Raw genomic sequence first — 21,727 nt, 5'->3', positions numbered from 1 at the left:
ACAGTCACCTGGGGTCAGCCAAGCCCCAAATGTCTATAGGTATCACCCTTCACCTCAGTTTCTGTTGCTGCTGTCTGCTGGGACAAAGGTAGGAATTGCAAAACATGATGATTTTTGAAAACTTTCAAGGCAAAGGAAAGCTGCAATTACATGCAAATGGAGGAGGTCCACTGGCCTGCTGCTGAGGACTGAGTCCTGCCCTGTGGCATTTCCCCAGGGACTGCTCTCAGAGCTGGCACACGGGAGCTGAGCAGGGAGACTCTGAACTGAAAGTTCAAGATAATCTCTCTGAAACTGAAATTCCAAAGCTTTGCCATAGCTTCACACCCTCCACAGAGCCAGCATGGGGGGCCAGCCCACAGAGGTCAGGAATTACGTGTCTCCTCCAGGCAAAATACATGTGCTACAGATGTCCCAGGCCAACAGCAACTGGATTGTGCCCACGTATAAACCCATTTCCACCTTAACCAGCAACAGAACTCAAACAGGAGCCACCACAGCTGACAAATACCAGGCCTAACACACAGAGCTGGTCTCTGCTGGAGGCTGGTGTGCCCAGTGTGTTATGCAGGAAGGAATGTGCAGGACAGAGTGACTATTTGTGACACTGGGCTAGTGCATGAGAAGCAAAGTACTAACTTAACTCCTTTATTTCTGCAAATTCCCCAGATTGGATTAGACTGAAAAGTCAATCTGTCTTTTAATACGCTTTGTTTCATACTGTCTGAGGTATAACAGTAGCACTCAGAAGGAAATGGCTCTGGAGATAAGTGAAATTCAGTCTTTACATCCTTTTAAAAGCTCTCAGGGGCAAAGGCCACAAGTGGGGAGATGCCCAACAGAAGCATCTAATCAGGGTGGACACTGAGCTGCTTGTAGTACAGCTCCATCTGCTTCGATTTCTTTTTTAAGAGTGTTAAACCATAGAGAAAGCTGTGTATTTACAGCTCTGGAAGCAGCTGCTGTGTCTCAGGACCCCACCGTGCTGGGTGCTAGCTGTGAACGTGCAGGTACCAGCTCTGGGATGCCGAGGAGTGGTGTGATGCTGCTGCAGCAGCGGGGTCGGCCGCAGGATGCCCAGGCACCAACAGGCTCCTGCTGCTGTGGGGAGCAGGTTTGCACCAAGATAATGAATTAATTTCACAGGAACAAGCTCAGGTCCTGCCAGCACAGCACACACAGGGAGCCCGTGCTCGGCGCCGCTCACCCTGATGAGCACTGACACGCTCATCTGCTTCGTGCCAGACTTCCCTGCCCTCGCACACACGCTGGTTTTCCCAATGCTGAGACCACCTCCTGCACCAACCTAAAGCCCCACATGGAGCTCCCAATGCATCTGAGCAATCTGGAGGTATGTCTGAGGTCAATGCTGGACAGAAACCCACCCTGAGGCTCTCTGTGCCTGAGGCAAGGGAGGGGATGAGTCCCAGCTCTGCTCCTGCCAGAGGCCAGGTACATGGAGCAGAGAGATACTGGCACCATCTCTCCAGGCTGCTCTTGGACCCTCAAAGACCCCCTTGGCTTTCACCTGTCTGTGCCCAGGGAAGCCACCTCGCAGACCTTCTGTCAAAAACCGATGCATGGCACATCCCTTCCCAGACTGAAGCCTGGCTCCCAGTTGGCCCCTGAGATGTAGGGCTTTTCCTACATCTCAAAAACCAAATCCATGCTTTGACCTTTCTATCCCTTCCCTTCTCAAGGGAAGAGGTACCACACTGCTGCCAGGGCTGGTCCCATTCTCACACATCCCTGTGCTCATCTCTCTTTGCTTTCATGGGCTTTACATGGTGGTCAGAGCTGAGGGTGCTTGGGAGATTCAGGGGGCTGCAGAGCCCCGAGGGAGAGCTGATCCCTTAGGGTTCCCAGAGGCTGGGACAGGGAAAGGGAGCAAAAGAAAACCAGAAACTTCTGGAGGCTGAAGAATTTCTTGGCCAGAGATGAGTCTCCCTTCGCTTTAACTGGGCTGGATAAAGTAAGTCTCTCTGCACTCTTTCTCACCCCTGGCAAGAGCAACTTACTGGCTGACATGGCTTGGGCAGGGGCAGGCACACATGACCTGACAGCATACCTGCATGAAGGGGAGCAACAGGCTGAGCCTGGCCCTGCCCTCCTTCTGCACAGCTCAAAATGTGGCATCAACCATGTAGGAAATGATGATGGGGCTGACTGTGGAGCTTGTGGGTGCCCAGAACCCTCTGTGTCACTCCTGTCTACCGTGGCACCGGCTGCTGCCCATGCCCCTGTGCTCGGCTCCCAGCCAGCGTGGGTGGCCTGCAAGCAAGATCAGCCCTCCTCTCCAGGCTGCCTCTGGGAGACATCCGAGCTGGGACGTTTTTGGTGGCACGAGCAAGCTCTGGGGCTGTGGCAGCAGAGCCCTTGCCCCGTGGCTGCACCTTGGCATGGGCTCGAAGCATCCCAGCCATCCGGAAACTGGGAATGGGGGACTTGAAAGGTCCCTGGTCACAAGGATCTTTGGCAAAGCCACTGAAGTGCCTAAAGTGTAATGTGAACACAAGCAGCTACTGAGGGTTTAATCTTTGTTTTAGTGCCTTTTTTTTTTTTTTTTTTTTTTTTTTTTTTTTTTTTTTTAAAAAAAAAAGAGTAAGCTTAAATAGGGACTGGAAAAAGCCTTCACTCAGCTGGGAAGGAAGAAAGCTTCCCAAACAGAGGCTCTGTGGAGTCTCAGTTTCCATTTAGAAACCATTAAGGCCAGCGTGTTCATACTTGAAAGTTAGACATCCTGTTCCAGGCTCAGCCCTCTAAAATAAGTGACCCAATTTGCAGAGGTGCTGGGCTTCAGTAGCTTCCCTCTGACCTGGCGGTACCAAATAAAATTGACTTGATTCCTTTTTTCACAGGAAGAGTTGTTATTCTTTGAAAGAGCCAAATGCTTTTATCTTCCTCTCAGCAAAATACATATGTATAGGGGGAAAAAGAGTGAATAAGGGACAGTGATTATATAAAGATTTCTTTGTTTCCTGGAATTCAAATGTCCTGTTCTCTTCAGTAAGTTCCAGTACACACCTAGTTAACAAGTGTGTGTGCTGGAAAGAAACATGCTTCTGTGGGAAAAAAACAAACCAAGATCCACTAGCAGAGCTTCAATCTAAATTCCAGTTAATACAAAGGTGACAAGAAGGTATCTAGGGCCTGGTCTGGTGTGCTCTGAAGTACCACATGTTCCCAAAAATAATTACACCCTCTGAGCAGTTCTTCAGCAAGCCCCATCCAAGTGAGCTCTGCAGACTAAACTGTGAAGTTCATTTCAGATTCAGGTATTCTAAACTTGTTAAACGCTGTATTAAAAGTTTTCATCTCCAAGTCCCTGATACACGCTCATAGCATATTGCTGGATTTGCGACGAGGGCCCTTGAGGGCTCCCTACATCATCCCGTCTTTGCATGTGCTAAAACCAGCTGCGAGCATTAACACAGCCCACTGCACCCACAGCGCTGGCACAACCTCACAGCAAGGGCTACACCCATTCCTGAATCACAACTGCAGTGCTGAGCCACAGGCGCGCTGTCCCTCCTGCCATCACCTGGGGTTTGGGGCGGCAGGCAGAGCCCCCACACCCCATCCACACGGAGGTCCTCGTGCCTCAGCACGGACCAGTGCAGGACCTGCTGTCCCCTGGGACCCAGAGACCAGGGTCCCCTTGGAGAGCATCCTGCACGGAGCTGTGCGCAGCGGGTGCCCGGCAAACAGCCACAGCCCTGATTATGGCCTGATTAGTCTTAATGACTTCCTCCCTCTAAACGAGCATTCACAGCTATGGAAGGAGCGGAAGCTTCTCTCCTCCCATAATAGCACACGATGTGCTGAGGGGCTTACCCAAAAACAGCAACCCTCCAGGGACAGTGACAGTTTTTGCTTCACTTCCACCTCTCACCCTCCTCCACACCCAGGGTACTTGGACTGGACCTCTGGTACGGCCATCCCCTGGGTTTCCCTCTCATACAACCCCCCATGGGACCCTCCACCCTTGAGTACACCCTGAGGATGGCCAGCAGATCCCAGCTCAATCCCTGGCACTGGCCAGGACTGGGCTCAGGCAGGTCCCAGTCGTGTAATGCCCAAAATCATAGTGGAAGAGCCAGGTAGAAAGTGCAGCCATGGAGGCACGGGACATCCCTCCAGCAGGGATGACAGCAGATGCTACTATGGTGGAAGCTGAAGGCCTTCCAGCCACCCCCAGGTCCTACATGAGGAGAACTTCCTCCACGTTGCACACATCCCTGCTGAAACCTGCCCGTGCTCGGCCCTGGATGCCTCACCAATCCACTCCCCACCTTTTCCTCCTCCTCCTTCTCCAGCAGTGTGGCAGGGCCACATCCTCCCATTTTTGGCAAGTACCTTCCTCTTCTTCCACATGTTGCATTGATGGGGTATCTCCCACCTATGTGGCTTCAGATGCTGCCTTTGCAGCAGCAGCAGCTACATCTCTACTACAGCCAGTTCAAACACCAGCCCCAACACCTCTCCCTGTGATGTTCCGGGGCTCCCTCCAACAGCTCAACACCCCAAAACCAGCAGCAGGGTGCAGCCCTAGGGCTGTGGTCTGTGCATCTGGGCTGGCTGGCAGGCAGCAGTTGGTAACCCAGCTGGAGAGGAGCTAAGCTCAGTCCTTCAACTCACTTCTCTAATTCCAATGTTATCCCTCGCTGTATTAACGGGATAGTCAACAAGAAAAGTGCACAGCCCCTGTCCAAGGGATTCACATGCTCAAAGAAAGGTGGAAAAGTCTTACAGGTGAATAAATAAACTAAGGAGACAAATGTCCTCATCTGTCCGCTCCTAAATGAACTCGATATGTTTTGTGAAGGAGCACTGAGAACATCTGACCTTCCTCAACTCAGTCCAGGGTGGCAGCAGGAGATGGGATGCTCCAGGATGGGTGAGGGGAACTGGTTCACTCATTATCTGTGTGTTAAAGCATAAGTTTCCCCAGGAGAGGCACAGGGAAGGGGGAATGACCTTATAAAGCATCATCCAGGTCTTGATTCCAGATGGGGGGCAGGACAGAAACATCGAGACCATCACAAACATCAGCTGCTTCCCAGGTCCGTGGGGCAAGAGGCCGAGGGCGGGTGCGAGGCTGGGTTTGGGGGAAGGAGAGCAGCTCAGTACCTGGTTATAGCAACTCAACTGGGTGATGACGGCAGGATCACCAGATGGAGATGCCCAAGAAGCAAGCTGAGAGGTGAAATCAGATGGAGGGGGATATATTAGGAACAGACACGCAGATTTACACATCGTCAGTGAGGAGGTGACAAACAGGTCTTCAGAAGGGGAATCAAACTCTCACGAGGGAGTGGAGTGTGATGAGGAGTGTCGGAGAGGGAAGACTCTCTGGGACTCCGGCTGGCGGGAGGATGTGCTAGAAGAGATTCTGGAGGTGGAAGGAGGACAGGGGGACCACCAGTGACCACAGAGCAGAGGCCGAGGAGGTGGATGGCGTTGGGATCAGATGAGCACTGTGTTCAGCGACGGAGCCAGACGCGAAGGGCAAGTTTCACTACAGTTGCATCTACATTTAGGTTGCCAAAAATACCTTTCACAGATTGGCTGTCTTTAATTAAAAGGATGTCTCCTGTGCTCCTGGCACGTTACAGAACTCCTCCTGCCATGCGGGGCTCTGTGTGGAAGCTCTGCGGGGTGGCTTTCCCGTGGGACAGCTCTTCTTCTCCTGCATCCTCCCGTGTCCTGCCAGTGCAGGGCAGCTCAGGCAGCGGTGCTCCCCTGAAATGCCCCTCCACGGTGCAGGCACAGAGCAAAGAAGGAAAACTTCACCCCCTTCCTGTTTTGGCTTCTCTCCTTCCCTCCAAACACGGAGAACGCCTTCCTCCTCTCTCCTCCTCCACGTTTCAGTGCAAAGATTTAGCTAATTTCTTCTATGAATAGCACGGGAGTAGCCATAGCAACATCACCCTGCCAACCTCACCACCTCCACTGCCTCCGTGTCCCCGGCACCCTGTTCCTCTCACCCTCCCTCGCACCTCCCCAGGGAACATCTGGGGCTTCAGCCATTTCCCACAAAACAACCTGCATTTGGCTTCCCGCCTGCCCTCTTGGTGCTCTCCCTCCTTCCTTCCAGCCATACCTGCTCATCACTCAGAATTCAAGTCTGAACCCCCATGGCTTCTCCAAGGCTCTTTCCCCTCTGCCACCCAGGCCCCAAGAGACGGGACACCCAAATCCAACAGCACCCAAGGGCTCAGCGAAGGTTGGCACTCCTGCCAAGATGTGCTGCCCTGTGCCCACCTAGTGCAGGTAATTTCTCAGGGCACGGGAGGAACGTAACAAGCAATGTTTGTGCATTGAAACCCACCAGGGAACATCAGTGAAACTCGCTGCCAAAGACAGACAGGGAGGACCTGTCCCACTCCTCCACCTGCCTGGCCATGGAGTGCCTCTGCCAGGGGTGGGAGCCACACTAGCCTGGCATGCTCCGGGCACTTGGGGGTGGTAAGAGACTCATTGTAATGCTGCTCTAACTCCCCTCTGCATCCTCCTGACCTCCCAAGAGGGAGAAAGGGACCACAGAGAGAGGGGGCAGCAGGACTTCACATTTCTGGCCAAGAAGGGCCAGCAAACCTGGGGCAGCCCTGGGGGCAGAGGGCACTTCCCAGCCACATGCCAGGGAACTGCACTGCCCTTGGCCCCTTCCCCAGACCTCCCAAATGCCCGTGAATACATTGGTGAGACCCTTGGGATTCTCATGGGGGGCCTCATTCTGGTCACTATGCCCGGCACCAGGGACCTTGGAGTGAACTAAGACACAGAGCGGGACATTCCCTGAGGAAGGGAAAAGCACTGGTCACTTCCAGGCCCTCAGCACACAGAGCAGTGCCAGAGAAGGGGCTTGGGCATGGCCAGGCAGCTGAGCACCCCTCTCCTGAGAGGCTGTGGGCGTTCGCTGTGTGAGAGGAGTGGTTTGAGCAGTCTGCTCCTCTAGTGCTGTGCATCAGGGATGCTTCCCTGGATCATGCTGCCATTCCTCCCTCAAAGCCAGGAGTCCTCCTGTCACCCTAGTCTGGCAGGGGAGGAATTGAGTCCCCCACCAGCAAGCAAGGGGGGACAAGGAGGGCACAGGGCCAACTAGAGGGATGGTGATGGAAACAATGGAGGACAGCAATGACATCAAGTGCAGGGACCGGGAACTAATGAACAAGGAACATGGATAGATAAGGGAGAAGAAATTGAAGAGATCTCAGAGGGGAGAAGAAAAGCAAAGCAAAAAAAATGAGAAACATAGAGCTCAGAGATTTCCCCCCTCCCTCTGGCAGGGATTAGGGGTTCTCAGTTACTGGCATTGCCTAAGCAAGCTAATTTGTGTCCTAGAGAAGGGGAGAGGCAGGAGGAGAGAACAGAAGGGGCATTGGAAGTGGGAGGAGGTGCAGGTTGATGTTGTGACCGCGCCGTGTGTTGGGCAGCACGTGTGGGCTCGTCTCATGTGCCGCGGAGCTGACAGAGGGTCTGTGAGTGTGCCATGATGCCAGAGAACATACACCACCATATGCAACCAGGAGCACGCTTCTGATGTTGAAGCACAAGCGTGTGCCTCTCCTCTGATCGTGTGAAGAAGTAAGGGGAGAAAAAAAGGCTTAAATGACTGGTGGGGAAGCTCCTCAGGAGGTGAACAGATCCCTCTTTCCCGGGAAAGCCTCCTGGCCCGTGCACCCCTTCCCACCTTGGCTGCTGGAAGTGCTTCCAGGGACAGGGAGCTCATTTAAAGGGGCAGCCCTGAAAAATGGCAGCCCTGCCTCTAGCTGAGGCTCTCCTGGACACAGAGGCTGCCTGTAGAGAGATCGCTTTGCATCCGCAACATCCAGCCAAATCTACCCAGAGATCAACATCTCCCGGCCTCCCAGAGACAAACCCGCTTGCCTGGGCACAAGCCATGCCTAGAGGTTTCCGTGTCACCACCTTTTGTCCCTCTGCCCACCACCGGACTGGGAAGAACATGGATTCCTCATGGCTCAGGCACTTTGCACCCTTGGATCAGAAGCAGAGCGTTGCTGAGGTATTTGCTGCAAAGCTTTACTCACTGCATACATTTGCTCCACACCAGGGAGCAACGCTGCCTGCTCTGATATAGGCAGTGCACATACCACACACGTCATATTCTACATGCAGACCCTGCTATGCTCACATAGCCTCAAACACTGGCATCCTCTGCTGCTTGTGATGCCGTGAGGAGCTTTTGATTTTTTTTTAATTTTTTTTTTTCATGTTCAGAAAGGCTAAGGCAGAGCAGAGAATCCCAACGCGGACTTCCCGAGCAGCCCAAGCTCCATGGCAGCACCACAAAGAGACAATGATTTCTCTTCCACCATTGCAAAAACATGAAAGGCTCCCCTGCCCAGGCTGCCACGGCAGCAATGCAGCTGGCATCACTTCCTTCTCACACTGCTTGCAATCGCCTTACCAGGAATCCTGGGCCGGACCTTTCGTGCAAGCAGGAGTAGAAAGGAGAGAGCAAACCTGCTTCAGTTCTCTGCTCCTACCCAGCTCCCTGAGCTTGCTGCTCTGGATGGAGGGAAGGAAAGAGATAGCGAAGGAAAGATGGAAGAACGCTTGCCAGGAATCAGCAGGCGAGAGAGAGCTGAGGCTGATTTTGATGCAAAGAGTGGTAGAGAAAGAGACAGAAAGTAGGACCAGGCTGATAGGATGGTGGCTGGGTTTTTGGGTGCCTTCTGTAAATATCATCTGAGCTATCAGCTTTTAATCTAATTATTTCAACCAGAGCTACAGACTGAGACAGTAATGAAGAAAAAGCAGAGGAAGGGAAGAAGAGGGTTGTGTTTGCCGAGGAGAGAGGAGGAGAGAATTCCCATTGATTCCCGTGTGTCTGCCTGCTACAGCATCTTGAAATAATAATTAGAAGGATCAATAAGAAATCATGTGAGGTTTGAAGATAATGAATGAAAGAGGCAGAAGAAGCAAACTGAAATGCCTTTCTCTCAAGCAGGGTAAATTGTTTTTCAGGCAGGGTCTAGCCTCCATTTTAATGCTTATCAAACAGATCCAACCATTTTCTAAGCTGGCTTGTGGGTTCAGAACAAGACTGGTCTCTCCATTTAGGGGAGAAAGAGAGCCATAGCCTGAGAATGGGTCCTGGAGAACACTAATAAAACGAATGTGTGTGGGAAGAAATGGAGGCAGTGAAATGGGGCAGAATGCACACAGCACGCCAGCGACCAGAGCAGGGTTACGTAATAATCTCGGGGAGCAGGGACGTAGCAGCAGAGCGAGGAAACCACAACTCAGTGGAGAGTGGGTGACAGTTTGGGAGCGCTGGCAAGCAACGCTGCGAACCCACGAGGCTGCCCAGCGGGCAGCACGCACCATGCCTGCTAAACACAGTATGACGGGATGCCCTTCATGCTGCCAGGGCTTCAGGCAACGGCACCGCAAGCAGCACGGACCTCAGGTGGGGCGTCCAAAATACATCATGCCCGACGCCCACCTTTCGCCAAGCAAGATCCATCTGGCCCAGCTCGGCCCTGGGGAGGCTGCTCCAGTGCTGAGCTCCTATGCCGGGTAGGACGGCGGCAGCCAGCCCGAGCAGCGGCAACACCAACCCGACCGACTCCGACGCCAGCCCGAGAAACGATAGCCAACCGCAACAACGCCGGCACCCAGCCCCGGCAGTGCCAGCATCCAGCCCCGGCAGTGCCAGCATCCAGCCCCGGCAGTGCCAGCATCCGCCCGCGACGCCCCGGCGATGATGCTGCGCCCTGCCGCGAACCCGCCACGGACCCCGGGTTACCCCGACAGCCGCTCGCCCCGTCCCGTCCCTCACCGGGGAGCCGCTGCCCGGGGCTGGCCCGTACCTGCTCGTACCAGTCGCGGCTCGAACACGTGCACTCGGGCCACCAGCCCGGGCCGCTCCCGTTCACCTTGGTCGCGCTCTTCCCCGGCGGCGGCGGCGGCGGCTTCAGCGCGGAGGGGTCGCGGGCGGGGGGCCCCAGCTTGGCCTTGCCGCGGGCGGCGGGCGCGGCCCCCCCGGGCGCGGGCAGGGTCTGCGAGCCGTACCCGCCGTAGCCGTATTGCTCGTGCTGCCACTCGCCGTACGAGGGGGGCTCCATGCGCCGCAGGGCCGCCATCCGCGTTACCTCGTAGCACTCGGGGCACTTGCAGCAGTGGTGGTGCTTGTGCATCGCTGCCCTCACACCATAGAGCCGGCTGGGAGGGAGGGAGGCGGCGCGGAGGGGCGGAGGGAGGGAGGGAGGGAGGGAAGGATGCTCAGGGGGCGGCAGCGGCCCCCGCCCCGCGCAAGGAGCGCCTGCCGCCTCTTCGCCCGCTCGGCGCCCCCGGCCCCGCGGGAGGAGAAGGAGGAGGAGGAGGAGGAGGAAGGGAGAGAGGGGGATGGTGTTACAGCGCGGCGATCTCCGCGGGGGCGCGCCGCGGCATCGTCCGCAACGCCGCTCAGTCGCGGGGCCGCTCCCGGCGCGGGGCGCGGGGCAGCAGCTCCGACCCGCTGCGCTGCATCGGGCGGCTCAGCGCGGTCCGGCTCAGCCCAGCGCGGTCCGGCTCAGCCCAGCCCGGCCCGGCTCGGCTCGGCTCGGTGCGGGAGCGCGGCACCTGCGGCGGCGCGGAGCATCCCTCGCCCCCCCGCCCCCGCAACGGCCAATCCGCGCGGGCGGAACCTCCGCGCCCCGCCCCGGCGGGGGAGCCGCTCCCCGCGCTCGCCCCGCGCACCGGGCAGTCCCCGCGCCGCCCCCGCGCCATCCAGGACGGACAGCGATGCTCCGCCGCGCTGCCTCGGGCATCACCTTGCGCCTGCCCCGCAGCCCGTCACCCCCGCGCCGGGCAACCCTCGCCGTTCTTCCTCCAGCCTGGCAGCCCTGCCAGCTTTGTGGTTGACACCCAAGAGGGGTTCAGTTCGCCTCAGCTGTGGTCCGTACTGGAGTATGAAATCATTTTTCCAGTCCTGAACTGGTCGCTAGGCTGGTAGCAGCATCTCTTGTTGTGTCTCCATGTGAGTTCTCACCCTGCTTTGCTGGGAATGTTACCAGCACCCCAGGGATGCTGGCATTGCCCCTTGAGCCACAGGTGTATTGGGGATGTAGAAACACTAAGGGCCTTTGCTGGACCTTCCACATACTGTCATCAGGGGATGGTAAAAGCAGAGCAGAAATGCCTGCTGGTGCAGCAGGGCAAGGGTGCTGCTCCCAGTGCAGCTCAGGCAGTCCTTCACCTCTTGCACAGAAGTGCAGGACTGGAAGAAGTTTAGAAGAGAGTCACACAGAAAAACTGAAGGGGAGAAAAAAATCCATTACAAAACCACCTGACCACCTGAACCCAGCCTCCTAACACTTAACAGTTGTAATAAACACGAGGTGGGTGAAAAACTGTTCAAAGCAACGGTACATGAATGCGTAGAAGAGCAATGAAATGTGCACAAGAGGGCTCCTGCAGGGTATGGGTAAAAGACAGAAGCAGGAGGGGGCCACAAATTGAGCCACAAGACATGGTAGTGCAACACTCCAGTTCAGGTTGCAAGGTCTGCAAGGCTCCTACTGGCCTCCTGCAGCTGGTGCAATACGGTCCTGGGCACGTGTGGGAGGAGGAAGCACACGATGGATGGCCAGACAAATGCCCCTGCCCACTCCTTATTTCTTTAGCTCCTTAAACTGGAATACAAAATTACTTCTGCACTTCACCTCTGCAGACAGAGGTGTTCCTGCAGTGTTTGCTCCCAAGCATGCAAGAAAGTGTTTCTACCCGGCAGAGCTCAGTGCCACAGGACACTGCAGACCCCAGGAGCTCACTAGGGCAAGGAAGGATGGGATGCCTGCAAGCTTGTTTGGAGGTAAATCCATGAAAACCTGTCTGTGTGTGCACGGCAGGAAAGCACACAGCGTTGGAACTATCAGAGAGCTTTACACTTCAGGTTTTAAGGAATTAGTCATCACATCTTCTACTGCTCCTTGTGCCATCTCCCAGAGCACATGGTGCTGGCCTTGCAGGAGGATGCTGGGCTGGCAAGCCCTGTGCTCTGGGAGATGCTGCACCTCCTTGACAGCCCGTGTGGACCAGTGGGGTGGGGCATGTTACTTATGTGGAGAGGGCATCCTGCAGCAGGGAGAGCAGAGGTGGGAATGACAAGAGGGACTGAGGCTGAGATAGGGGTTTGCTGCACCAAAGCAGAGCAAAAAGCCTTTTAGAAATAGGCAGGTGGTCATTCTCTCTCACGTGAGAGCAAAAGGACAGGAATTCCACCTTGGCTACCCACCATCTCCCACCCTGCAGCACTTCTGAGATCTGAGTCACTTCACCAATAAGAGGTACCAGTAGCATAGCCATAATTAACTACTGCTCCATCCCAGCTGCAAACCTCCTTCCCTTCATGGTTCCCACCCTGGGATGGCATGGTTAGATTGCAGGGATCATGCAGTGGCCACCCAGTGAGGCCCCCTCCACTACCATGAGCCTTCTCCAAAGCCATCTTTGGGCCAAGGCCAGTCAGGAGACCCATGTCTGGATGAGGCTGACTTGGGTGGGAGGAAAGCACCAGGGAAGGGCACATGCAGAGTGTGTAACCCCAACTGCTCTCACCTGCCCTGCTCCAGACACATCTCCTTTCACTTTGTCCTTGGTGGGGGCAGGCAAGGACATGGCCATTCACTCAGGGGGGAAGTGCAAAAGCAAAGGACAAGAGCAGTTAGGGAAAAATGCTTTAATAAGGAGCCAAGTGAACAATAAAGAGAAGCATTTGATTTTTTCCCCCCTCTCAATTTTTTTTGTGTGCATCCTCCAAAAGGAAAATATCTGGTCCCCTCCATGCTCGGTCTCCAGTAGCCCCTCTGAGGGACTGCCATGGGCAGCCCCACACGGGAAACACCCTCCCTACCAGCCCTGGGATGCCAGTATCACTGCCTCCACCCCACTCCACTTGCCAGCTTGGAAACTCAGGAACAGCTCCATGATCTAAAACATTCTGCTGCTTTCCCCTGCTCTCCTATCTTTTAGTGCCTCATCGCTACCTGCAAACAGAGGGGCCTTGAGCCCCAGCTGCTGCAGCTCTGACAGAGCCCTTCCCTACCTCTTGCATGTCCCCTCCCAAAAACCCACGTCCCATTTTAGCTGCCACAAGAATTAATTCCTATTCCTTTGTAATGAACTGCATGTGCTGCCTGCTAGCCTCAGTTTAAAGGAAAAAAATAATTCCTGGTTGCTGCCACCTGCTTGCAACACTCCCTAATGCTGCACAGGGTTGGGAACACCTTATCAAGCTCAAGAGGAGGCCAGGGCTGGCTGGCCAGGGTCATCTGTATCCTGTACTTCTCCAGCTTGATTTAGTGAGTAGTGGCATTTTGGCTACTGGGAGTGGTTCTTCCAGAGACCAAGAGGTGTGAGCACCTACCTTGGGGTGCCCACACCTGAGTCTGGCTGGGCAGGCACAGTGCCCAGCACGGTCAGGCATCTATAGGCATCTCACTGCAGTGATATGGGCACTGAGCAGAGCTAAAGGAGCTGGAAGCTGATTCCCAGGCAGGTGCCTTCACGGAGGGAAGTGATTTGAGGAAACCAAGAGCTCTCTCATCCTCTACCCTCTTTCCTACCAGAACTCTCCCTGGTCTTATTTAAATTCAGCTTTGGCAGATGCTCTTTTTACAGGAGCTAATTTCGGCAAAGTGTCAAGAAATCCCCGGAGATGATGCTATTTACAAGGCACGAGGGCGGCACGGAGCTAGGTTTTACCCGGTGTCACCGGCATTTCAGCCCCTGTTGTCGCTTCCTTCCTCTCGCATGAAGTCCTGCGGGAAGAGGAAGGCAAGTGTGAGGGACCAGGAGCTGGGGGTTTGTTGCACCCACAGCCTCTCTAGGAGCAGAAGATAGGACAGGCTGAAGGCAGCCAGCTCCTTGCAGAAACAACAGTCACACGAGCGCTGTCACTCTGCTCCCTGATTTTCGCCCAAGAGAGGTTGGGTCCTGCCAGGGGAACCAAAGCCATGCGTTAGCTCTGAGCCTGGGTGCAGATAGGGAATCTTTATAATGCTGGAGGGAGGAAGTGTAGGACAGTTTTGCATGGGGAAGGTATGTTTTTCAACCACAAGCACCTGCAAAAAGCTGCCCAAGACATACAGCACAGGGAGGCACCAGGATCTGCAGCCACCCAGCTGAGAACAGGGAGCAGGGAGCAGCGGCAGGGAAATGTATCTGGGAGGGCAGGCAGTGGGGAGGTGAGCAGCAAAGAGAGGAACCAGCTGAACTTGGCTCAGTCTGTCAGTCAGTTCCTCAGCACTACCACAGACCTCATCCTGCAGGGATTTGCAATTTGCTGTGTCTGGGGCTTGTCAAACGGAACTTGGAAGAGTCACTCTGTAGAGGCTGCACAGCTCCTGAGCAAACAGGGCTGGAGGTTCCAGTGAGCATTGGAGGCTTTGCACAGTCACAGGTGACTGGGAAGGGGCAGATTAACAAACATCTCACTCTGTGGCTGTTCCTTCCTGCCACCAGCAGCAATTCACGCTGAGAAATGCGCAGCTGGGATAATAATAACCAGGCATACCAAGGGACCAATAGCTCTCAGCACTTTCAGGGCACATGCCCAACAAATTATTCTCCTCCAGGGCAAACCTATTTTCATTCTATTAATGATCCCTGATACATTGCCCAGTTCCTGTATCCTCGCTTGTAGCAGGATGGTACAAGGATCTTCAGTAAACACCATCGGCCGGTTTCTGCAACGGATATCATGGCCAACTAAATGTCTTCCATGACTGTGCTGGTGGGGTAGAGGGGTGAGGGAGACCTGAAGCAGGTCCCTTCAGCAGAGCCCAGGCTCCCTCCCTGAAAAGGAGAGTCTGGAGGCTCTATTTAATAGCAATCAACTGCAGCAGAATTCCTGACAACCTCACAATGCCCACAGTTGCTCTCCCCATCACCTGGCAGAGATGCTCCTGCCTTGTTCTGGAAGCATGGGCTGTCTGTGGGCTGCCTTTGTGCCCCTCCCTCTGTGCAAGGGGAGAGCCTTGCTGCTGCTTGGGCACAGCAATTACAGCACTGACATGTCTTGTGGTCTGCAGGTGCCCACTCCTTGCTCACATCTCCAGCCTGATGGAGCACAGGAAAGGTCTGACAATGTGACCAGGGCACAATTTCACCACTCCAAGCCAGAGTCAGAGCATTTGCATGTCATGTCTTTAAGAGAATCAGTTGCTGTTTTTTCTGTCCTGTACCTTGATCTCCAGCTGGTTGTGCCCAGTGTGACCCCACTCCTTTTCCCCTGCAACTTTCACTAGTCCCAAGCTGTCCCTGGGTGTGCTTACACACACTTAGACCTAGTGGGAGCCAAACACACCCCACTTGGGCTCTACAAGGCTGTCACAGATCTCCTGGCTGGCTCTGCATAAGCCAATGTGACCCTGGGGCCACAAAGCCCCAGAAGTTGACTCTCTGGGGCTCCTCACCAGGAGCCATCCCTGAAGGAACCAGTGCCATCATCAGAGTGGGTCAATTTGTGGCTCTGAAAGGCAAGGGCTCAGCACCACCCTGCCCAGAACTGGGGATGCCCTGGGCAACACAGACCTGCCCAGAGGGACCTTTCCCCACATCCAGGGCCCAGGAAGGGTTATCCCATCCTCGATTATTTCCACTGCATGGGAGACGAGAAGGGGAGCTCTTTTACCTGGCGAGCCCTGCTCCAATCTGCTCTTTCCAGACGGAGCAAAGCTCATTCAGCAGCTCCCACCACCCGCAGCCATGGGGATAGCGGTGCCTCATCCGCGCAGCGCTGCCCCAGAACACGCTTTCTGGCACGGAAACCCCCCCAGCCGCGGGGAGCAAAACGAACGCTGGTCTCCTTGGGGTACCCGCGCTGAAGGGGAGGTGGGTCTGGCCGGCCCGGCCCTGCCCCTTTAAGGGAGAAAGCGCTGCTCGGAAATTTGTGAATGGGTGGCCCCGCCCCCGCCCCGCTCGGCCAATCAGCGAGCGCGCCGCGGGGCCGCAGCCGGAGCACGGGTCTCTCTTAAAGGCGCACCGTCCCCACCCACCCGCCCCCGCCACGACACGAGACAGCACCGCTTCGGAAGCCCCGAGGTGACCTTCAAAGCGGCTCCCAGCCGCCGGGTGAGGAGTTCCTGAGGCACAGCCACACCCATCCGTTCCTTAAGAGTGACACACTAGCAACACAAGCCCCGGAGGACAGATGATGACGGATGAGGTGCCGTTTCCCTCACCCTGGCTTCAGGGCTTGGCTTGGACATGGGATGGTCAGGTCCCAGGGACTGGACATTCATGCTGGCCAAAGCACACAGCTGGGCTGAGTTTCCCCCAAAGGCCATGAGCTGCCAAGCCATGGTGCAGGGAGAGCAGGCAGCTGGGAGAGTGGTTTCATCACCCTGCTCTTGTTTTGGAACAGATGAAGAATGTGGGAGAGCTCCCACAGCCCCAGAACCCCAAAGCTTACGAAACCTCCCTGCAAAAACACCCTGTGAGATTCAGCTGTGCAAAATCTACCCCTGCACAGAGGGGAATAGCTATGTGGTACCTGCCAAGGGAGAGGGAACGAACAGCGCAGAATGGGACTGCAATACATATGTGAATCAGCGTGCAGAGCTTGCCCCTGGCTTCAGCAATAAATCCAGCTCCAGGTCCAGCCTGGTCTCCCCTTGCACTGCAGTGCAGTGCCCCCTCCTTGCTCTGCCTCAGCTCCTCCCGCAGTCTGCTGTAGCCCAGGCTGTGAAATGATTGGATTTAAAAATACCCTTTGAAAGGGGGGGAACAGCCTGGCAGGACATTGCCATGTTTCCTGGACACGTGCAGGTGGGAAGCTGGTTGTGAGCTGGGCAAGTAATGTCAGCCAGGCAGGATGGTCTCTGTGCCAGGGCTTTGGGCACAGGCCCTGGTGTACCTGAGCAGTGCCAGCCCCAAGAGCTATCCAGGCCACAGACTGCAGGAGGCCTTTGCCTGAGGCTGAATACTTGGAATAATTTTTAGGTACAATGCCAGTGAGACTCCTGCAAGGTGCTTTGTACCTGCAGGCTGCAGGGCTCAGGCAGGTGCTGCCCTGGGGCAAACCCTCTCTTCCTGCAGCAGGGCATGAGATTGGCTCCAAATGCTGGCACTGATGCAGCCATGCACAGCCTGAACCCCCAGAGCAGGCAGGGCAAAGCCAGAGGAGCCAGCACACAGCAGAGAGCACCTTCCCAAGGACTCACTCTTGGATTCACAAGAGGGATGATTTCCAAACCCACATTCAGTTACTGTCCTCCCCCTGCACTTCCCCCAGCTCCTACCAATGCCGAGGATAATGCATCTCTCAGCGTAGCTTGATACTGATCCTCCAAATCCTAAAGACTATAAACCTTCATGAGCAGTTATCATGGCTGCTCTATTTATAACAGTGCTGGTACTGCCTCTGCCACCAGAATCCTGATCTCTGTCCAGCCTCATGCCATTAAGATGCAGTGACATTCCCCCAGCTCCAGCACTCCAGATAGAAAGCAGCTGGCCTGCCAGGCTCTGCCTTCAAGCTTGGTTTGTTTCTTTAAAAAATGGCGAGGAGAGCCTGTTTGCTTTGCAGAAATGCACCCCGGGCGAACTGTCCCCACCCTTCTGAGGTGCTGAGGTGGCTAAGAGGGGGAGTGGAGTGTGGATGGCTAGAGGACAGGGTGGCACATCCCAGGCTGTGGGTATGGAGGCTCCACACTTGGGAGCCCTTGGTGGGTTTGTGCTACAGGAGACGGTCTCCAGGGCTTCACTTTGGTTGCTGCAGGAATATGGTCAGTCACCTGACAAGGCAAAGCAGGAAAGGAGGAACCTGCGAGGTGCTGTGCAGACCCTGCACCAGCTCATCTTGGAAACTCGGTAAGCAAAGCAGACAGAGACCCAGCAGGGACAGTGCAGTGGCTCATGGAGCTCCTGGCCAAGGCACTGATGGGGCTGGGCCCTGGTCAGAGCTCATCCTGCTGGAGATGCCTGTGAATGGTCTTGGTTCTTGTTTTTAGAGTTACGCATGAAACCCATCAGTGTGAACCTCGGCATGGAAGTTGCTCCCACAGCTGTGCTCCCCTGTGGATGGGCAGGCACAGACAGGAGACAAAGGCAAACAGAGCTGAAGCATTAATCTGGAGAGAGGATGAATGGACTCCAGTTTGTCTGGATGACTGGAGCATGGCTGCCTGTGGCTTCCCAGAGCCTCTTCCTCACTGTTCCCTTTCTGCCACTGCATGGGGAGTGCTGCATGCACTCACACCATCAAAATAACTTCAAAACAGGGACAATGACTTTGATGAATGGAGAGACCAACAGTCCCATGTCCAGCAAGGCTTTCCTATGCAGCCAGAAACACCTTTGTGTCTGCCAAGGATCTTCCTTTTGCTGCTGGTTTTAGACAAAAAGCCCTCAAGTAGAGTAGCAATAGGTGGCCATGCATGAGATTTTGGTTTGACAGCCTGGTGGCTCTACTGACTTCTTCATCCTTTGCTGAAGCTGTATATTGAAGTGGGAGAACTGAAGTCTAAGCATGTTCATCTCTGCAGCAGGAATAGCAAGAGCCTCTAGTAAAGCTGAGGCCGTTCAACCCCAAAATGTCCACCAAAGTGACAGCTCTTACTGACACAGCCCTTGCTGACCCCCCCTTTGAGCAGCAGCATCAGTGGGACACAGGCAGCCAGCTGCCCAGCTGGGTGCTCGTGTTGTGCAGGGCTGATGTGTGTTCAATCTGTGTGTGTTACTGCAGACAGACACCCTCTTGGGTTCAGCACTTTGGAGCCTATGTCTACAATGTCAAAACACAAAATTGCTGGAGAGCATCTGAATGCCCTGGGGCGACCTCCAGGCACAAAGTGGCTCAAGTGACTCTGGGGCAGCAGCCGGGGCCTGTGAGCTGTGGGTTGTTGCTTTTCTTCTCTGCTTCTCCTAAAATAAACATGCTCTCAGACTTGCATGGGGATGCAACGGGGAGGGGGGAGTTTCCCTGGGAGCTGGTTACTTCTGTGTTCCCATTGCTTGAGCATTAGCCACTTCCCAGGATTGTGGGGCTGCAGGGCTGATGCTGCTGGGCTCAGGTTGAGACAAAGCAGTGGTCAGTCTGGCCTGCAGCAATGGCTTCAGCTGCCTGCCCAGTCAGCCCACAGAGAGGACATGGGGTGGTGAGGACAGCAGGGCATGTGCAACCAAGCAACTTGATGGGGGGTTTCTTAGTGGGGCTGCATTCAGTGTCAGACATTCACCACAACAGGGATCTGCTTAACTTCCCTGATGCTCCATGCAATAACAAACAGCTCCTTGGTGCTCCCCCTTTCACACACCTTGCAAAGAAAATGGAGAGTGGTGGGGCTGCAGCCGAGGCAGGGGAGCGGGGAGCTCACAGCTCAGGCGTCTCTGCAGCTGCAGCATCTGCCACACGCTGGGCTCATCCTGACCCGCTGCTCCTGCCAGGCAAAGGTGCAGAGCATGGAAACGCCCTTCTCTTCGGCCAAAGGCATACCGGGAAGAGGAAAAAGCACTCGAGAGAAGGACGGCGGAAGCAGACAGCCGGTCGCCACGCCGGCGGCACAGCTTGCCTTTCTCTGCCACATTCCCCAGGGAGCTCCATGGACCTGTTCGGCTCTTGAGCTGTGGGTTATAGGGCAGACTGATGCCTCTTCTTCAGCAGCACGTGCAGCAGGGAGGGCTCCTAACACTGCCCAGGGCTGCGTCCTCCTTGGGACACAGGGAGTGGAGTGGGACATTTTTGGCCTCGGCCCAGCAGGGCTAAAGCACAGAGTGCACCTCTCATGCTCACAGCATCCCCACACACCCACAGCCTGTGGGAGCAGCAGCGGCCCCTGCCAGCAAGGTTTCCTGTTCACCAGTGATCTCAGAGCACACACGCAGTGTCTGTCCTCTGAAGGAGTCTCGCTCGTACTCTCCATCACATTGACCTGCTGTTGCTCAGTGTCAGCTGTAGGGCTGAGCAAGGACAGAGCTCTGGCGTTGGTGTCGGCCAGCAAAGCGACAAACCCTTCGGCAGGTGGGAGGGGATGCACGGGCAGGAGAAGGCGGGAGGGGCGGCACCGCACTGGCGCGATGACAGGGATGAAGTCAGAGTGGCTGCAGAGCCGTGCTGGGAAGCAGGAGAGGGTGGCAGGGAAGAAGAGCGGCGCTTCCTCGCAGGCGCACAGCTCTACTCATCAGCGGCATTGTTCCCCTTTCATTTTTCTTTCCAGCTGGCTGCTCTCTGCACAGAGAGCTGGCTGCTCTCTGCTGGCTGCTCTGCTCTCTCCGAGAGCTGCAGCTTTGCCAGCCTATGAGCACAGGCGAGTGGCATCGGCCCCAGGAGCATCCTCTCGAGTCTTCCCGCTGCAGACACACATAAGCCTCGAGCAGCCCTGCTAAGGCAACCACAGGGCTCGGGGAAAGGTTGAAATGAAGGATTCAGCAAATAAAACCCCTCAAGCCCCAGAGTTCAGGCAGGATTGTGCCTGTATGTGCCTCAACAGGGCATTTTAGCTGGCAAAGTCCCTTTGCTCCTGCCCTGTTGAGGGCTGAACATCCACTTGCCCTTGGAGGGATGGTTTCAGCCCACTAAGCCTCGACAGGAAGCACATGTTGTTGCTGTATTTACCGGCACCGCTTCCTCTGTAGCAGCCATTTGCACACTGCAGGGCTACTCAGAGCACACCCATATCCTCGCCAGCAGTCAGAAATTTCCTGTTCCTGGAAGCATTTGTGCGGAGAGGCAATTTATTTGTCGTGCATCTTCCTGGCTAAAGCAGGTTAAGGTGGCTTTTGCTCTGCTAACACTGCAGGGGAGACCTGAGGGCAGGGGAGAGGAAAAAGCCAGGACAGCATAAAACTTATTTACATCAACGGATGCAATAAGAGCATTGCACTTACTTCAGGCAGGACAAGTCAGTTCATCATCTTGCCTTTTATCAGTGGCAGGGTGTCCACTAGAGCTCTTGTTCCTGGGCTGATAGCACCAGGGAGGCAGCTGCTGTGCCCTGCAGCTGGTGTTCCCTGCTCTAGCATTAAATATTGCCTATTATCAAAGCTTCTCTGGTTCTTCCAAGTGCCATTTGCCTTATCTCAGGTGTTTTTCTGAAACCCACTTTGGAAATGCCAGTGGCGAAAAGCAAGCACCGAAGGCTGGAAAGCAACAAGTCCCCATGGAGCTTGACAGGCACTGGGTGTGTAGGTGTTATCCAGCCCTGACGCTGTCCTGCATGCTGGGCCTGTTGAGAACTGACATGAGAGGTGATGCTGGCAGGAGCTGAGGTGTCCTCAGTGCCTTCGTGTAGGAGTGAGGGGTGAGAAACAGGGCCTGTGCTGCGGTGGATCAGCACAGCCTGACGCCAGGCACGGCTGCACCCGTGGCATGGTCCAACCTGCTGGCATGGGGGATGGCTGGAAATGCTCCCCCTTCACCAGGGCAAGGCCTGTGTTCAGCAGTGAAGATGACATCTTGAGGAAAGACTCACCACCACGTTAAAGGACTCCATATTGCAGCCCAGGGGTTGCTGCAGAGGAGCAGTGCTCACGCCTGCAGCTTTCCAGTACTACTTAGTTCCAGTTTTCAGGAAAGCTTCTGAGTCTCCAAAGAAAGCCGAGTTTCAGGCAGGACTACAGGTATGGCTAAGCCTGGCACTGAACACTACCATCCTGACAGCTTTTCACCTCCAGGTCCCTACTCTGCCTGCAGCCACCCTGTGAAGTGACCATCCTCTGGGATGAAAAAGGCTGCAGATGAGAGCCCTGCCAGAGCACAGTCCTCCCAGAGCCCCAT

The 21,727-nt window shown here is 55.3% G+C and overlaps 1 protein-coding gene across 8 annotated transcripts in view; it reads right to left on the bottom strand.

Moving 5' to 3' along the window:
* DLG3 (discs large MAGUK scaffold protein 3) overlaps positions 1 to 21,727 on the bottom strand; it is a 76,669-nt gene that overhangs the window by 41,323 nt on the left and 13,619 nt on the right. For 2 of the 8 annotated variants that reach the window (XM_017819270.1, XM_017819272.1), the window contains exon 1: positions 9,840 to 10,263. The exons of 4 other annotated variants lie outside the window; for them this stretch is intronic. In XM_017819270.1, coding sequence (XP_017674759.1) covers positions 9,840 to 10,166 — 327 coding nt within the window. In that variant the 5' untranslated portion in view covers positions 10,167 to 10,263. Of the gene's footprint in view, positions 1 to 9,839; positions 10,265 to 21,727 lie in introns of those variants that run through there. 2 more of the 8 variants (XM_017819271.1, XM_017819269.1) reach the window with 2 other exon arrangements.

The sequence above is a fragment of the Lepidothrix coronata genome, unplaced genomic scaffold (assembly GCF_001604755.1).
Source record: "Lepidothrix coronata isolate B3197 unplaced genomic scaffold, Lepidothrix_coronata-1.0 Scaffold73, whole genome shotgun sequence".
Lineage (NCBI taxonomy): Eukaryota > Metazoa > Chordata > Aves > Passeriformes > Pipridae > Lepidothrix > Lepidothrix coronata.
This window is presented reverse-complemented; position numbering and strand designations above follow the sequence as displayed.